The sequence below is a fragment of the Balaenoptera musculus genome, chromosome 11, assembly GCF_009873245.2.
Source record: "Balaenoptera musculus isolate JJ_BM4_2016_0621 chromosome 11, mBalMus1.pri.v3, whole genome shotgun sequence".
Classification (NCBI taxonomy): domain Eukaryota; kingdom Metazoa; phylum Chordata; class Mammalia; order Artiodactyla; family Balaenopteridae; genus Balaenoptera; species Balaenoptera musculus.
In genome coordinates this window covers 28217899-28237450 of record NC_045795.1, presented here as the reverse complement: position 1 = coordinate 28237450, position 19552 = coordinate 28217899, and the positions used below count along the sequence as shown (strand labels likewise).

The following is a 19552-nucleotide window of genomic DNA, read 5'->3' as shown; positions in this document are numbered from 1 at the left end:
AAGCCCGTCTTCACTTCTTATACTCCAAGCTCTAGTGAACCTCTTTAAATTACCTCAGCTCTCCTCTAAAGCAGCTCTTGCCAAAGTCATTCATGACCTTCAAATTCCTAAATCAAACGACCAATTCTCAGTTCTCACTGGACACAATTTCTTAGCAGCTATTGGAACAACTGATCTCTTGCTCCTTCATGAAACACCTTCTTGACTTGGCTGCTGGGACACTATTCTCTCTTGGTTCTCCTGCTATCTCACTTGATAGCCTAATCCTTCTTAGTGTCATTTTCTGAATCATTTTCATCTGCCCAATCGTAAGCGTTGGAATACTCCTGGGCTCAGATTTTAGACGACTTCTATTTTCCATCAATATTTATCTTTCCAGTTGATGCTGATGTTATCAGATTCCATGGCTTTCATTATTAGATATGTCATGATGAATCCAAAATTTATATTTTCAGCTCCAACTTAATAGATTTTACTTCTGAACCTGATCTGTATACTGTCTTATATCGCCAATTCCACATTTTCCCACTTGGATACTTAATAGGCACCTAACTGAGCACATAAAATAAAAATTGGTACAGGCTTTAAAAATGAAGGATATGGAAGTACAGAATACATGCCTCTGAAATGACATTGGGGGTATTAACTGGATGAATGGTCAGAAAAAATAACAAGCAGATGCAGTATTAAAGGAAGATAGTTGGTCAAAAATAGAATGGTTGAAGAGTAGAACACCTAAGCGACATACCCACCTTCAGGGATAAGTTCTAATGAGGATGAATGGCTTGAATCTTGGAGCATAACGAAGTGAATATTCACTACCTTAAAGAAATCTTTGGGCTTCCCTGGTGGCGCAGTGGTTGAGAATCTGCCTGCCAATGCAGGGGACACGGGTTCGAGCCCTGGTCTGGGAGGATCCCACATGCCGCGGAGCAGCTAGGCCCGTGAGCCACAATTGCTGAGCCTGCGCGTCTGGAGCCTGTGCTCCGCAACAGTAGAGGCCGCGATAGTGAGAGGCCCGCGCACCGCGATGAAGAGTGGCCCCCGCTTGCCACAACTAGAGAAAGCCCTCGCACAGAAACGAAGACCCAACACAGCCATAAATAAATAAATTAAATTAAATTAAATTAAATTAAAAAAAAAATTTAAAAAAAAGAAATCTTTGTAGGAAGATAGGAATAGAAATAGAGGTTTATAAAAAGAGTTGGGCTTCTTTTCCTTAAACCCAACTAACACTGGATTATGCAGTTTTGACACAATGTAAACTAATTCATCAAAGGACTACTTTTAAAACAATGCTGTGTGTACCACCAGAAGGTATGTATCTGCCAAACTCAGCTCTCAATCTCTCAATCTCTCTCTCTCTCTCTCTCTCTCTCACACACACACACACACACACACACACACACACACACACACAGAGTCAATAAAGGAGAATGGAGGTTAGAAGTTTGAAGATAATACAAACCTTCAAGGTTTTTACAAAAGAATGATCAAATTCTAACTTCAGTTGAAGAATGAAACGAATAATGTAGGAACTTCAAAATTTAAGACTGAAGAGTCCAAATCCTTCATTTAATAGATGAAAAACTGGGGTTTCCCTGGTGGTGCAGTGTTAAGAATCTGCCTGCCAATGCAGGGGGCAAGGGTTCGATCCCTGGCCGGGGAAGATCCCACATGCCGCAGAGCAACTAAGCCCATGCGCCACAACTACTGAGCCTGAGCCCGAGAGCCACAACTACTGAGTCTCCGTACCACAACTACTGAAGCCCACGTGCCTAGAGCCTGTGCTCTGCCACAAGAGAAGCCATGACAATGAGAAGTCCGCGCACCGCAACGAAGAGTAGCCCCCGCTCGCCGCAGCTAGAGAAAGCCCGTGCACAAGCGACGAAGACCCAACACAGCCAAAAATAAAAACAAATAAATAAATAAATTTTAAAAAATAGATGAAGAACTGGGACAAAGGGACTATACCTAACTTGCCCAACAAAACATACAAAGTTAGTGGAAAAGCTGGGGTGGAAACCTAGATGTCCTAGCTCTGTGGCATATCCCTTTCATTTCACTAGTTCTCCATCTTGGTATCTTTACCATTATGATCATTTTACAAACAAAACAAAACACAACAAAACCAACTCCCCCTTGATGGAGCAAATATCTTAAATAAGTATATATTTATAGGTCTACTGTTGTTATGTTTTCAGAACATAGCAGGAAAGTTCTTTTAAGATTATTTTAAGAACTTGAATTGCAGGAATACTGAAAAGTAACAATTTACCAGGCTTCTGGAGTCTGCACCGACCCTGTCCAGGGCTGATTTGTGATTATAGAGATGACTGAGAGAGGAGGAAATGTGAAAAGTGTGTGTTTTAGGGTTTGGACATTTACCTCACTGTGGCTTTCAGTGTTCTTATTATTTCTTTAAGGAATGAAAATACCACTGATTTTGTATCTGAGCCTAGAATACAATTCAGCATCACTGGAGACAATTTTTCTCCTTATTTGTATGAAATATGTAATTCTATACGTTACAGAATTTTCCTGATAAATCTTTCCACTACCTAATTAGATTGCCACCAGTTTTAGAAAAAGCCCTCTCGGCTCTAAGGTGCCTAATTTGTCCATCTTGAATGATCCATGTTTCACTTGTGAATCATGCTGCATGATTCATAGGAATCTTATATTATTAAGTTAAGAGACTGAGCCCACAAAACATAACAAGTATAAGTGGTTCAAATCTAGACCTATCCTTGTCACTGGTGAAAAAACAATTTCATATATTTCTTTAGGAAATAGAAAAACTTTTTGTTAACAAGATGAACATGCATTTAAACATGATATGCAGAATGCAAGAAAGACTTTCAATTTCTTGAAGCCAAGGGCTGTTTCTTATTCATCACTGAATCCACTGCACTTAGCACACCAGGTTAACGACTAAAACTCGATGATACTTACTGAGTGTCTACCCTGTCATATTACCTTTAGGTATATTCTATTACGTTCAGAAAACAATTCTTTGACTTATTTTTTATCCTCATTATTATTATCCTCATTTTATTTTTTTAAGTGATAATAAGCATAGCTGCTTTATTATTATTATTATTATTATCATTGTTATTATTATTTAGTTTTAAGTAGAAATATTGCTGTATCATAGAGGTCAAATTGGAACTGGCTTTTCGTTTATCCTCATTTTACATAAGAGGAAACTGAGACTTACCGAGATGAGCTAACAGGGCCACAGTGAAGATGGGTTTCCAGATAAATCCACTTTGCAACGTTGTTCTCGAAAACGTTTGTTTAGGTCAAAATGAAAAGGGCCCAGGTCACCTGGAAGACTTTAACCGCATGCCTACATCTTTTTTACTTAATAATAAAGCTATAATTTAGGGCTGATATTAACCTGGGGAGGGAAAAGCAATTATTTTACAGCTGAAGACTGTCCTGTGCGTGTCAGTTCACCATCTAGAGGCCATTTTCACAGTTTATCCTTTGCTGCATGTATGGAATTGTACCACATCTGACAGAACTCTTCAGTGGCACCACAAATAATCGCCATCATCATCTCTATTCTGATAAGTTCCATCAATCCTGTTGATGAACCATCACTCACTTTTCTTCCCAGACTTGATCTTCTCTTTTGCAAGAAACACATGCACGCACACGTGCACACACACACACACACACACACTCACATACCATTTTCTAGACCGTTTATGTATGTCTGGGAAAAATGTACAAGAAAGGATAATCTTGACTGAAGATACTCATGAATTGTTTTCAACAGACACCAAAAAAGTTAGAGGCCACATCTTTAAGTGACTGCAGAAAAATTTTAAATAGAGGTGGGGAAATGGAGTATATTCTCTGCAAAAACTTTGAAATGAATTAATAAACAAAGTCTAATGAAGAAGGTCTTTGAAATTAGAACCTATTGGTGGCTCTCAGAATTTTCATCCCATGATATCCACTCTTCATCACCATCAGCTTGAGGATGCAACACTAATATGAACCACAAAAACCTGTGTGAAACAGGTTTTGGACCTCCTTAACTTTGTACCCCATGATCTTTAACCTATAATTTTTGAAGAAGCTGAGTAGAGATTTACAATAGCGTGTACTTTAAAAACACTGGACAGCATTAAAGTACCTGGCATAAATGAGGTGCCTTGGTCAGCCTAAAACTTACTAAAAAAGGCCTAATCAGGTAAAACAGACACCACCCCAGGTAAAATTTCACATCACACAGACATACCAATGCAAAATTAAAACAGATTTCCACCTGAGAATTCAAGAAATGTACTACCTTGCCCCAAACCGGTAAGAAGCCGATTACCACAAGGATGGATAGTTACCCATGGCAAAGAACGGGATTCCCAGCAGGGTGGAGTTGTACTTTCCGTCGGTGATGAAGAAGATCCCAGCTGCGGTGACGATGGAGATGCACACGGTGAGCACCCCCAGGAGGCCCAGGAAGGGCTTGCCGCGCAAGCAGTCCTTCATGGAGCTGGAGAGGGTGGCTGTGGTCAGGATCAGCACAAGGCTCACGAGGACCTTGCTTCTGGCCAGGACGCTGGTCTTATGAAAGTCTCTCCAGAGGCTAAAGGACACTAAGGAGTATAGCTGGAGGTCCTGGCGCTCCTCCTGGAGCTTCCTCACAAGCTTACAGAACTCATTCTCCCACTTCTCCCCTATGAGGTCTTGGGTGGCAGAGCCATAGGTCTGGAGGTAGTAGGTGATTTGAATGGCTCTGGCTGACTTGACCCGCTGGTCCTTGCTGTTTGGCACTTCCACTACCCCGCCCAGTTGGTGTCCAATAAAACTGTTCCTCCCATCCTTGAAAACAGAAAAAGGGGAGGCTGAAGTTACCAGAGGGATGCACATTCCAGAGAACAGATTCTTACTCTAAGTGAAGGGGCACAAAAGGCAGAGGTAGACTCTAGTGACTGTGGAACTGATGTGGGTGGAGTGGCATGTTAGGATTTTATACTCAACCTTTTGGAGCTCCATGGGATACCATGCAAAATGATCGGAATTAAAAAGGATGCAAAGAGTATTGTGAAGTTATACAAGACTCGCCACATGCATAGGAAAATGTACATACATATTATTTCGATCTCAACCATACCCTCATTCTCACCATTTCCTTCTGTAACAATCTATTATAACTCCTTTATGCAGGATCAAGTTTAATCATTCAGTTTCAGCCAAAAGTGAAGCATGGCATGAGTTAACAACTTTTCAAAAATTAGAATAATAATGTATTTAATAAATACATGCTAAACTTTCTAGGGTTAACACACATACTACACTAACACACACACACCTACACTAACACACACAACACACACACACAAACATTACAAACATCCATTGTTCTTTGTACTCTGGGGGTACAGCTGTGTATTGCAGAACAAGTAGAAGAAAATACTGTTTTTTTCACAAATAATTTAATAGTGTTGAAATGTTTTCTAAATATAATGTGAGCACCTGTTCACTCACTACAACATTCCCTTTAAATACCTGCTCCAGTTGTAGGTTGACCAGAAAGCACAGTGGACAAACTCCCCAAATGAGACTAAGATTTCTGGTGAGGTTGTCAAAAGTCATCTCAATTTCAGGATTTCACATGAAGTAGAGTATACAAGATCGTAAGAGTAGGGTTTATAAGAGAGGCAATCACTCTTCTTCAAGGAAGACGAAAGGTGGACACTGAGTTGCTTAAACAGATTCAGAGCAGTAATTCCCAACTAGTGTGCCTTAACACTCAGAAAGAAACCCCTGACAGCCATCGCCAAATTGGAATCAATTTGGATATATTTGTTTTGCCACATCTGTCATGTACTCCAATGGCAATTTTTGTCAGATGGAATATCGAACCCAGTGGTAGGTTGCAAGATGGAGTCTGGTTCTGAAAAGGTGCATCAGGTCCCAGAAGAGACACAGGCACAAAGGTAAATGTGTGCCATGAACAGCTTATGTGTTTGCTACATCAGGCAAGACATTTATCTCGTGAGGATATAAAAGTGTAGAGTCAGAACAGGAAACAGAAAGGTAGTACAGAAGGGCAACAAACCCAACTGTGTGGTAACCACAGTTGTTTTCACAGAACCGTGAGGCACTGTGTACTCAAGAGACACGTGTAACAAGTACTGTGGACTTAGACCAGACACCTATAGCTGGGGTACTTGTTTGTATTTGCATCAAAGCTGCCCTAGTACTTAAGAATGGGTTGAAACTCAAAAAGCTTGAGAAATTTACAGAGTGTACAAATATTGTTAGTAGGGATCATCAAGAATTGCAGGAAAGAAATTTTATAGTCACTCTATATACCCATTTCCCCCCTACATGTTAAATAAAAAGTCTTTCTATTTAACTCAACCTGACCAACTCTAAATGAACGATATATTTCTCAATAAGAATTTAATTTGAGGGTTTTTTCCCCGTTGCTTGGGGTTTCTCCCACTCCCCATGGCATCTTTGTACTCTTCCTACCTTTTTCCTTATAAAAAATCAAACTGAAATTCTGACTGTAGGTTCCCAAGGCTCTGTCTTGATTAAATTCTCTGGGGTCCCCCAATGAGCTGCAGGTGGAAAGGTAGGGCAGCTTTGAGTAAGGAGGTGGAAATTCTGCCCTATCACTGAGAGATTGTGATGTATGATTTTCACTCTTTCAGTACAAGTCAAATTGCTCCTCAGTTGGGCTTGTTTATTTTTGTTTTAAGCTTGGTGTAAGTTTTAGCTCCACCCATGTTCCCACTTCTTTGAAATCCTATCTGTGATGTTGACATATTTTGGATTAAGATTACACTAGACAAAAGAGACTGAAAAATGGATAAAGTTTGTTTTTTTTCTCTACCATCCTCTAATCTCTACATATACCTCTCTTCATCTGGCTTCCTACTGTTCTCAGACACTTATACCATCTCTTACTTTTCCCATACTTAGGGAAGTAGTCTCTAAAAAATAACCTGTGATTAGTTAAATACACCTCAGGGTGAATTCACTGAGTCAAATATTATGGAGTGTTTATTATATACCAGGCTTTGTTCTAGGCACAGGGAAATTACCAGCGAGCAAGATAGGAAAGCCGCCAGCTCTCAATAAGCACACATTCTAATAGAGGAGACAGGAAAGGAGCAATTAAATGATTAACTAAGATTATTTCAGATAGAAATAGTAGGGAGAAGATAAAATAGGACTAAGTGCTGGGAAGGAGGTGTCTAGGTTAGATGGTGTGTTCAAAGTGTCCTCTAGAGCTAAGCCCTCTGTGAGGACATAGACTTGGCCATAGAAGAATAGAGGAAAGCACCAGGCAGAGGGAGAGTAGTGCAAAGGCCTTGAGGTGAAAATTAACATGGTGGGCTCAAGGAGCAGGAAGAAAGGCCAGAACAGCTGCAGCAGAGTTCAGGAAAAGAGTGGGAGGAGACAAGGCCTGAGGGCTTGGCCAGCAATAGGCCTGGCAGGCCTGGCAAGGAGTTCTTATTTTACTCCTAGTGCAAGTAGAAGCCAGTAAAAGGTTTTAGGTGCAGAAATGATGTGCTCTCATTTAGAACTGTCCAAGCAGGCTCTGGCTTCAATGTGAATATATTGAGGGAGAGCAGAAGTGGACCCAAGGATATGAATTAGAGACTTAAATTCATCTTATGTTAATGATGCGGGTTCAATTCATAGAATGATAGAGCTGAAAAATGTCTTCAATATTATGTAAACATTTTTACTCATATACTTATATCACTCATTTTATAGATGAGAAAACTGAAACCTACAAGGGGAAATGAACCAGCCAAGAGTTTCTCATCCAATTACTGAGAAATGCACACTATATGTGCATGATTCCAGGTCACATGATTCAGTGTTCTCTCCATTAATCCCACCTGACTCCTTACAAATCCAGGGAAGTTCTGCTCAGAGGATAATTACAGTATATGTTATATTCATTCCTTGTTTCTCCTACATAGAAGCACCTATGAGCTGGGAACTAATGAACTCTTCCACCACAAAATAGTAGAATAATCTCTAACAAATAACGTATAAAAGTGTATTTCCCAAGACTATATTGAGTAGGCTGATTGCGGCAATGGTTTGTACAAGATATTCATTCAACAGAGCTTTCGAATGTCCAAAGACCCTGTTTATTTTATCCTGGTGCGTGGAGTAGGGCAGATTAAGAGAGAGAGATGCATTCGATTTGTTACATTCATTTACACATAATGAGACAAAAGCCTATCTTTTATGAAGTCATTTTTGTAAGAAATGGAAATTAGACAATTTCAAAAGGGGGGGGGGTTGTGAGCAGCTAGCTAAACCCAATGTAGACCAGCCATTTAAAAAAATCTATATTTTGCCTTCTTTAAAATTTTGAGTTTTGTCCAGACACATTATCAGCACCCTCTTTGATCCACCATAATCTCCAAATGAGGCCTGAGGGATGCATAAATCTTTGTTCTGCTGCTAACAATCCCTCAGAAATCTTTTTGATGACAGAAATGAGTAAAGACAGATGGAACTGCACTTACGTGAATAAATAACTTTTAAAATACTTCCTTTTTCAAATAACAGGAAGTACAAGTCCTCTTCCACTTTTATTGCACAAGCAAGCATGTGCCATAAGCTAGTGAATAGACAGGGGGACTTAGGGGGTACCTGGAAAAAGGATTTGCATGTATCATGGCCTGGAGGCAAAGAACAGCACATGATGTTCAAGGAAATGAAGGAAGTGATGGGATTGGAGGCTACAGAAAGAAGCAGGGCCTCTTCTGTAAAGGCCATGGAAGCTTTATTAAAAGAGTTGGACTTACTGTCCTGTAATAGGAAACCACTGGTGAGTTCTAAGCAGGGGAATGACATGATCTACTTTTTGGAGTGCTCTCTCACTGCACTGTGGAAAATGATTTAGGGAGTCAGGGTGACTCTAAACGAAGGAGGTCAGTTAGGGACTCCCTGCAGTATTTCAGATTCTTAATGCAGCATGAAAAAAATGTCAGCCCAGGCCGTCGCTGGTAGGTAAATTGTTCCAAGGTGAATCAACAGAATTACAGGTCATGATGCTATCTCACCGCCATGAAGCACCTCATCACATCAACTCTCCCGGAGCAGTGATGCCAGAAAAAAAAATCTTGCGTTCTTTAGGTCTTATTTTGTTTATGGTTACTACTTTGTAACTTTTACAGTGACTCCCACCCAATCCACACCTCTACAGTGGAAAAGGAAATTAAACTCCTACACATTGAGATCAAAGAATAAATTCTCAAAGAGATATGAGAGGAAAGAGACATGAATGTCATAAACTATTGTGCAGAGAAAAAAATTACTCAATGATGCTTTGAAGTTATAGGAGAGAAAGTGCCATATCTGCTCAATATATGTGCTAGGTTGACATTCAGAGACTTTCTGTGCATGATAATCTGGCAGAACAGCTCCTGTCCAGAATAATTGTACTTTTGATCTCATCAATTTTCGATGAGGTCAACACTGCAAGGATATTGGAAATCTTTAGATGGCCGGTTGTCTTTTATTGCTGAAAAGAAAGACTGCTATGTATGGTAGGTAGTGACATTTCTAAAGGAATGGTACAATTTGTTCTTATTGTTTGTTTGCTTGTTTGTTTAAATAAGATTTTTTTCTTGTATTTATTTCCTAACATACCTCTTTGTTTTATTCTCAATATCGACTGTGCACACAAAGTAGGATTAAATAAAATCATCAGCTATCTTGAATCTCCTCTCTAGAGCTTCATGTTTAGTAGAAACAAGCAAATAATGAGAAAGCAAGTTCCTATAAGGTATTTAGTTTAAAAAAAAGGAATCAAAAGCATTTTCAAAATGAAGACCTTAAAGCATTAAAATGCCCTAATAAAGAATAAATTAAATTTCTTATGTCACATTACTAAGCTAGAATAGTGCAGGGGTGTATTTTTTATTTTTTTCAAAGAGGAAGGTTAAAAAAAGTAAGGTTTCTGTGTTGCTGCAATGAAATAAGGGCTTTAGCCAATGAGACTACAAGTTTAATTCAGCACTCTAGCACATTAATTTTTAACACGTGTGGCAGACTCAGTTCCAAGACGGAAGAACTTTATTTGCATTATCCTGGGTAACTTTCCCGGCCACTCTCTGAGGAAGTGCTGTTCTGAAATAACCTCAAGTCACCATCCAGGACACAGGGGCCTTGCGAGAGGAAGTAATATAAGGTTACACAGCTAAGTGGCACAGCCAATTACCTGATTCCTGTTTATAACTCCAGTGCTCTAGTTCTTAACACAACTGCACATATGTTTGAATAATTTGTGAATATACTTGAAATGAAAGGAAGTACAAGGTAGCAGTTTTGTACACAGACTCAAGAGGCTACTGTCACGCTTAGAGCCCAGTGTCGACACTGACCAGCTGTGGGAGTCTCCTTAGCTCTCCGCACGTCAGCTTTATTATTGGTTAAAGTAAGAATCATAAGGCATTGTGAGGATCAAGTGTGTTAATACATATAAAACACTTAGAAGAGCGGTCAGAAAATTGGATATTATTAATGTGTCATCAATTAAATATTGGAATGATACTGTTTATTTACTTAGCCATCTAGTTATTATTTCCACATTTCCCAGCAACTGTCTGTAAATGTGATGGAAAGCACACAGGGTCCAGGGTCCAGACTGGTTTTAAGTTCCAGGTCTGCTGCTCTACAGCAGGGTGACAGAGGACAAAATGCTTGACTTCTCTGAATGCCAACTGCCTCATCTCCAAAATAAAAGGTTGGCTTATATTATCTCTAAAGTTTTCATTAGCTCTGTATTTAATGATCCGTCCATGGTAAAGTCATTAGACACTACAAAGTAGGCTAGAGAAATCTGCCCTGAGGAAAAAAATAAATACGAAGACAAGAGAAATGCAAGGTGACCCATGTTCATTTCCATAGAAACAAGAAGTTTTTTATCTTCTTTTAAATCTGGACCCAGTAGCTTTTTCTTCTCTTTGAGTAATTTCCAGAGAGAATTTTTCTCAAACGGAAAAAGATCAAGACTTTGCCCCGTTTTACCTACATGTAAATCATTTCTCAGTAGCCCAGATGAATTCATTTATTTCTTAGATAGTAAAATTCATTTTTTCTTCAGATCTCTATATCATGAAATCTGAAGAACGAATCACGGAGGATTCATCTTCTCCACTGTACTGGTTTACTTACCACATAATAGGATAAATGCATTTAATCTCTCCTCAACTCATACAAAATCTTCACACAAATTTATAAGTAATGTGTGGAAGTAGAGTTGATAACTACATTAAATGTGAAGCATATAACAATGACCTTTTTATTTCTTTGTAACTTGTATCAGTGACCCTATCCCAAAAATTTCCATTAAAAGCAATATTACTATTTTAAATGAGTCTTTCACAAAGCGAGCACAATGACCACTCAGGGCAAGTATTCCATATTAAAGATTTAAGTTTGATGCTGGTCTACACAAAGGAAGCTGGCCATCACTCACACAGGAGCATTTGAGGAATACAGAAAGCTTCCTTCAGGAGAGGGATTGAAAGTCTGCCATTATAGCTTTTGCTTTGGGCTAAGAAACTCCCGAAAAGACTAGTTTACGACCACATGCTTTATAAGGAACGTGACACCTGAGCCATTAGCATCTCTGAGTGGAACAGTCATCAGACTAACAAACTAGAGGCAAACCTGTGTAGAGCTCAAAACATCCTCAAGAAGGCGAAAGTTAGGGAAGATCAAAGGTGTGGGTATGGCAGGCAGGAGTGTGGTGAATCTGTGGGGTACCCAAGGACATGACACACAGGTGGAAATAGGCAAGAAGAGCAGAGTCATTCATTCATTCCAGAAATATTCAGTGAACACATGTTCTGTGACAGCCAGCTATTGAGGATAGAGTCGTGAACAGCTATAGTTGTTATCCTTAAAGAGCCTAAGGCTCTGTGGTGCAGTGGGAGGTGGTGGAAGATAAGTAAGCAGGCAGGCATTTATATATATATATATATAAATGATACTGGTTAACCCAAGATGTTAAGGTAGCACTGAGATGGAATCACTAACCTAGCAGGGACTAAGAAGACTTCCCAAAGAAGGTAGCATCTAAGGTGAGACCTGAAACATGAGTAACAATTATCCAAGCGAGGATGGGGGATTTGGTTGGTGGACGTGGGAAGGGATGGTCCTCCAGGCAGAGGGAACAGCATGTGCAAAGGCCGAGAAAGAAGAGTAAGCATACTGTGCTCCTGGGACTTTGATAATGACTGGAATATACAGTGGGGGCGAGAAAGGGTGATGCAGAGATGGGTACAGGTAATGAGTGTGGAGATTTGTTTGTTCAAAAGCTCTCTTTGACTGCAATGTGAAAAATAAACTTTAGGTGTGCCTTGGGGATGGAGATGGACATTCGAGAAGGGCCATGGGGCCTTTTTTTTTTTTTTGCCTTCCTCACAGCATTATCTAATCCAAGACTTACCTGATTGAATGAGCATCAAAAAAAGGTTTTCAGATTTTATAGAATACACACTGTTCTTTTTTTTTTTTTTTTTTTAACCAGGATTTGGCAGCTAAGCTATTTTTTTTTAAGATTTGATTTTATTTATTTTATTTTTGGCTGCATTGGGTTTTCGTTGCTGAGTGCCTAGGAAGGCAAATTGTTAGTCTATGTGTAGAAAGCAAGGTAAGGACAAATAAATGGAAGATAAGGTCTCTTCCTTGGAAGAGTTTATAACTTTGTACAGAAACAAAAGCCTTTTAGATGACAAGAAAATAAAGCTGCATAGAGCATTAGAACTCAGAAGACACTGTTGAAGAATCGTAACTGCTGAGGGCTGCAAAATTATATACATATAGCATGAACTCACCACCATATAAATATTCAAAGGAAATTATAAAAAATTTAACATTGGCTCTTATTCAGTATAAAACTATAGGTCATGTCTGCCTCTTTGGTTAATCAGGCTATTTTATATTACCTTTTTAAGAAGCCTATTGACTCATCAACAAAAATAATAAAAATAAGTGTGTTAAGAGAACTGAATAGGGCTTCCCTGGTGGTGCAGCGGTTGAGAGTCCGCCTGCCAATGCAGGGGACACGGGTTCGAGCCCTGGTCTGGGAAGATCCCACATGCCGCGGAGCGACTAAGCCCGTGAGCCACAACTACTGAGCCTGCGCGTCTGGAGCCTGTGCTCCGCAACAAGAGAGGCTGCGACAGTGAGAGGCCCGCGCACCGCAATGAAGAGTGGCCCCCGCTCTCCGCAACTAGAGAAAGCCCTCGCACAGAAACGAAGACCCAACACAGCCAAAAATAAATAACTAAAAAATTACAAAAAAAAAAAAAAAAAAAAAAAAGAGAACTGAATAAAGGCTAGATAGGAGTGAGAGGGATAAATTAGGTAAGACTTTGAATCAAATTTCACTCAAACAGGCAGTTGGGAGGGGAGGGAAGGCCAAGAATCAAGACTCCCTTAGTCCCAGGCTCAAGTTCTAAGCAGTCTGCATTGTGGCTTCCAAATAAACTTGAGTTTCAGTGGTTCATTCTTCCTCATGAAGGACCGTGGTTTTGTCCATCGAGACATAATGAACGATAGTATTCGACTTAGAGTAACAGCAGATTCCCAGCTTCTAAGGGTAGGGTAAAACACTAACACACACTCAACTCTCCAGCTGATCTGACCTTGCCCTTGGCTAAATGATGTTTTCTTTTCAGAAAAAAAAGATCATGGAGACCTTGGTAGCTCAATGTCATTTTCCTTGTTCTGAACTTGAGTTCTGAAAAGGTCCTCATGAGGTTCTTTTTAATTTTTGTCTTTATACCTTTCCTTCCCATGCGGTTTTTCTTTAATCTGAAAACAAAGGCCAAATTATTTGACCAATCAAATGAAAAATAATTTCTGAGGATTTGCGATGCATAAAACATCACGATAGGCAAAAGCTGATTTCTTTCTTTCTTAAATTATCCAGATAATTGTAATCACAGAGGTCTGGATTATGAAATTGATTAAAACTTCCAGGAGATAGGCCATTAATTTAGGCAGTTTGAAAACAGTGTTGCCATTTATGAACTCCATTTTTCTAATTCCTATTTTTCTTTGCTTTCCAAGATTGTATCAAATTTTCATTCAAAGGGGCCTCTTCTGATAATTAATATGTGTTGTCTTTTCCCATTGTTATTTATCACTCCAACTAGACTTCCAAATTCAGTGAAGTTAGGAAATGAAGGTGGGACCTTTTTCCAGCTAAAGGAAACTAATTTGGGGCACATATCTCAAGGAAATGTAGAGAAATTGACGTACTATAAAAGAAGAAATCAATGGCATAGCTTTTATTTGCAGTTGTGGGTGAGGTTACCTGTGTCTTAATACTTTGATAAAACGAAGGTGACACCCTTGTTTCTCTACTGAAGATGAATCAGATCTTAATATTTCATTGGCTTCCATGAACATCTCCTTCCTCTTTCTCGATCCATCTCCTTTCTCCGCCCACCCCCCGTCTCTTTCTTTCTCCTGCTCTCTTTCTTTTTTTCACTCTTTCCCCCCTCCTCTCTGTCCTTTTCCCCTCCTTTTCCTCCTCTTCCCCCTCCCATCTCTGTCCTTCCTTTATTTGAAACACAACTACTGCAAAGCCACAGCGAGGGATAATTATTGAACTATGTCAGTAAAATGCCAGATAAAGAATACAGCACTTGCTTAAGTCCATTTTATCTTCACTAAATTACCTTTTCTTTTTAATATCTAAAAGAACAGACAAGCTTTGAAAATACTGTGTGTGATATACATTCTAATGAGATCCATATAATTGTTCTTTACTACTACCAAGCTATTCAGCCTCAAAGATATTAAAATAATTGAAAGCCTTTCGATAAAGCCAAGAAAGTAAGAATTAAACTTTTAAAACGCCTGAATGAAAAATTAACTCAAAAGCAAAGTGCGTGGTTTTTTTTTGCTTGATAATTTAACCTACTGCAAAAGATTATCCAAAAATCTTCAAAGATTTAGAAAATAAACTTCCACTTTTATTTTCTGGTTGTTTGTTGCCTTTCTGGTTGTTTTTGTTTAAGGCTAATATTAAAGTTCATTTGCATTCACTTACAAATGCTTGTTGGATGTAGGAAAAAAGTGACTCATAAAGTTAAGTATGTTAAGCAAGAGAATAAGTTCTGTCTAATGACTGTAGACTCTAGTTTCAGTAAGGCAGATAAAACTTAAGAGATTAATTCATGGAACACTTACATGCATGTGTTTTTAGTTTTATACCTATGTGAGGCTTTTTAATTAATAATATTCACAAACTAAAATCTTTAATTTGATTGCATATCCCTTTTTTGGTTTGGAACACATGGCAACCTGAATAAGTTAGATGGTAGAAAGTTATGGTGGGTAAAAGCATATATATGATGCATAATCCTAGAAGGTTTGACAATTGATTTACTTAGATTTTTAGGCAAGAGAGAAAAATATTAAGCCAGATAGTCTCATTATAATGAAAGTAATCATCACTGTAAATTCACTCTTCAAAATTAGGCCAATTTTAAGTGGGCCAACCCACATTCCAGCCTTTGGGAGTTTAATTGCCTTCACTACATAAACATGATTGCTGCTTCTCCTAGCCACACATAAATATCCCTCTTCACTGTGTCAGTTCTTATATCACCTAGCCCTATTTCATGGAGTTTGCAGACAAGGTTTCTAATCAAAATTGCAATCCTGTTTTAGGCTGGGTTCAATTTGCTTCTGAATTTTCCAAAATAGTGCCAAGTTTCAGCAGCCCAATTTCTCATAATTTGACAATCAATATATTTTTTCTTTCAACAAATCACTACCTTTCTTTTCAAACTATAAAACTTTAGTAGAGAGAATTCTTCCAAAGCTGCTCTTACAAAATGTTAAGAAATGGACTGAGATACCCTCCCCATTCTTCAGAGGAAAGACCTACAACACATGCTACAGGTCTCGTGACCTGGTTGCCGGGAAGGTGATACAAAACCACTTCGGCATCACAGGCCACGTGGCTGACAATAGCAGCTTGGCTTTGAAGTTTGAAGAACTTGGGTTTGAATGCTGATTTGGCCACTTAATAACCAGTGTGATTTTTAAAAAAAGTTACTTAGGTTCTCTGAGCCTCTTTTTTTCAGTTATGAAATAGGACTGTCTAGCTCATAAGCGTTATTATGAGAAATGTTTTATGATATTGGAAGAGGGATGGCACTCTGTATGCTATTTTGTAGGAGCTCTATCAACAGTTATTATCAATTACAAAATGATGGTTGAGGGATTCAGTGATCTTAAAATGAATTAAAAACAGACCATGGCCCTTGGCATCAAAAACATTCCATCAACCCTCAGCCTACACTGCAAATACAGAAAGTTTCCAGGGCTCCCTAAGTAGGAGATGTTTAGCTAAAAGGAGGAACAAAAGATTCTAACTGTCTGTTCCAATCCTGGGCGTCCACTCACCATATGACGGAGAGCTTGCTCCCAGTTCAATGCTGGTTCAGAAGACAAACTGTACCTGGTATTTTTAGGGGAAACCTGAAAGAGTTGGTTCAAAATTCTTTTCAATATACTCCAAGTGATCATCTGGACAGAGGATTTCTCTAATCCAGAAAACAATTTAATATCAAAGCAAATTTTCTGAGTCAACTGAGCTCATGAAGTTTACCCTCCTTCACTGTGGGGTTCCCAGGATTCACTGGGTTCAGACATTGAGTCAGGCCCATGTGTCAGCAGTGCCATATGCTTTTATTCTAGGCACCAAACAGGTGGGGCTTCTGGATGTGACCAACCCCATGGTGAAAAGAGGGCCTGCTGCAGCTCTGTGGCTTTCTTTGCAGCCAAGACTATGACGGAAATAAGAATCAAACTTCCTGATTCCACACTACAGAGGGCCCCCACTGAAAGTTCCTGTAACTAAAAGCACCTGGTGAAATCATGCAGGAGCCTCACATAGCTTCCCTATTTTATTACCTGCCTTTAAATTTCATATATAAAATGGCAGCAGGCACAAGCCAGATGAGGTGACCCTACACTCACCTGGTTTCGTTTTGTGTTTGCTGACGTGCTATCTGAGCACCCTACTGGATTGTTCCAAGGAATATAATTTCATCAAAATAATTGCAGTAAACTTTGCTTTTAATATACTTGTTTCAGTACAAGATCTCCTGCTTGCTACAGATACTCAGTGTTCTCTCCGATATTCTATAACATGTCACAGGCATCACTGAGGTTTGCTCAAAGTATGCTAAGAACACTATGTCTAATGCAGTGTCAATATAAATTCAGTGTAATTCATCTTCCCCATTGATCGCAGATATCTTCATTCAAACGAGTTGATTACATCAAAGGGAAGAGAAGGAAAAAAATGCAGAGTGAGAAATGCAAATACAAAAAGGGGACACACAGACGTTGCTTTCAACTTACACTCAACAAAGAAGTAGTTTTTTAAAGCACCTGCTACAAATGAAGCTATTTTACAGACACAAAAACATAAAGGGCTGGTTCGTTGTCCTTAAGAACACTCCCTGTCACTCTCCCTCACTGCAACACAGGTTAATTCCCTATGAGTTTGCAAGTAGTGAGAGCATTCGCTATGACGATGTCAGGCCTCCTTATGAATAAGGTGAGAGGCTTTCTTTTTTACAGAGATTATGTAAAGAAAACAATCTAACATCTTTCATTTACATGGAGGTACTTTGTGGAAGCAGGGTTAACTTGGTAAGTGGGTGTCTGATTTGGCTAAAAAGATCAAGGCTATTTGAAGCCACTGCAATCAGGGGAGACTTTTCAAATGCACATTGCTATGTCAAAGGGCTGTTAAAAACAACGATAATAACACACACACCAAAAACAACACTCCCTCAGAACAGCAGCTGGCAGCTGTCTGTACCACACTGGAGCTGTTTACAAGGAAATACTGAGTGAGGTTCTAAAGGAATAAAATGGCACTCAGGACTGAGCTACCCAATTTGGAATAATAAAGGACTCCTGGTGCGAAAGGGCAATGAGGCCCACCATCCCTTCAACAGCAGCGTGAGCAATGATGTTTGTTATTGATCGTCTAGGACAGAAAAGAAGGATGATCCCGAGGGAGACATCAGAAGCGACTTGGGTACTACTGCCCGAAGGAACTGGGAATAGTTGCCATTGAAAACCTTTAAAACTAGAAGTGACCCGGTGAGATATATGTGCTACAAGTGCCCTCTGGTAGCAATATGATGGATGGTCTGAAATGCCTGTGTGTGTATGTCAGGATTTTAGGACAATATTGACAGGAGGGCGGTAGATGAGTTAATTCCAGGAGAAATCCAGGTGAGAGATAATGAATCCCTAAATGGAGCAAGTGACAACAGAGAGAAGAGAGAATGAGCTAATAAAGAGATATTTAAGAAGCACAATGGATAGAACTTGGTGCCTGACTGAATGTGAGAAATAAAGGAAAGGGGGGGAGAAGCAGGTGGTGATTCCAAAGTAGTGGCTTAGGAGCCCTGTAGACGACAGTGGCACTTCCTGAGCTGCAGACCACATTTGTGTGGGATGAGTGGAACAGGGATTGAGCTCTATATCTTGAGTTTTAAGTACCCAAAAAACATCAAGGTGGAGATACTTAGAAACAAGTGAAATTATGAGTAGCGTGTTTAAGAGAGGGTAGAGATGAACACTTCAAAGGTATTACACAGCTAACAGACTGCAGGAAGACTGGAAGCTATGGTGAGATTGCATAGGCTGAGAAAAATAAGGTCAGGAGAATTCATAAAAAGGCAAAACAATGCAGAAAACTGGCAACACTTCTTGGAGAGTCTATACTGATGAAACATTTCACCATCCCTGATGGGAAAACATATATTAAACAAATGAGGAATTATAATGGATGGCAACACCTTTGCTGACACTTATTTAATTATCTCAACATAAATTTTTATAGGACATGGGTTTACAATATGCTCAAATGTCCCAACTCATTGAAATGAAAGTCATTCAGATCCAAAGAACAGTCTTCAGTTGGAATATTTTTTCAGAGCCTTAATAGGAAGTTCCCGTCAGTCAAGCGAAGTTGCATCCTGTTCAACCTTTTGAGATGAAGGATTTGCCTTTTAATGAGAAATTTGCATTTCATTATTACGATGTACCCTCTGTCCTTGACTTCGTTATTATCCACAAAAGCAGCGACTTCTTTGGATCATATGCTTAGAATATAGTAATGACAGATCCTAAAACTTTAACTCAGATATTCTTTAGAAAGCAGAGTTAAAAGAAAACGGGTATGAAAAACACCACACTCTCCTCTGCTGTGTGCAATACAAAGAAAATCCTTAGAGGTGACCTCACAAATTTCCTGTTTCACAGGCAGGCATCTGTGAAGACTGAACAAGTCAGGAAAAGAGTCCTGTTAGGTTAGGTCATTGAATATGCTAAAAATTACTGTAAAGGGGTATTTGATCACTCAGGGCCACATGAGTCAGCAGTATACTTTAAGCAAGGAAATAGCTCTGTGTGTGTGTGTGTGCGTGTGTGTGTGTGGCAGGGAGGGGAGAGGGATCCAAACTTCTAATTTAATTTTCCATAGCAAACCTTCAAT

General features: G+C 39.3%; 1 protein-coding gene across 1 annotated transcript in view; it reads right to left on the bottom strand.

Annotated features, from left to right (window-relative positions):
- Nucleotides 1-19552, bottom strand: part of LOC118904098 (patched domain-containing protein 4) — a 189883-nt gene that overhangs the window by 133317 nt on the left and 37014 nt on the right. The window contains exon 2 of the mRNA XM_036869867.1: nt 4356-4836. Coding sequence (XP_036725762.1) covers nt 4356-4836 — 481 coding nt within the window. The remainder of the gene's footprint in view (nt 1-4355; nt 4837-19552) is intronic.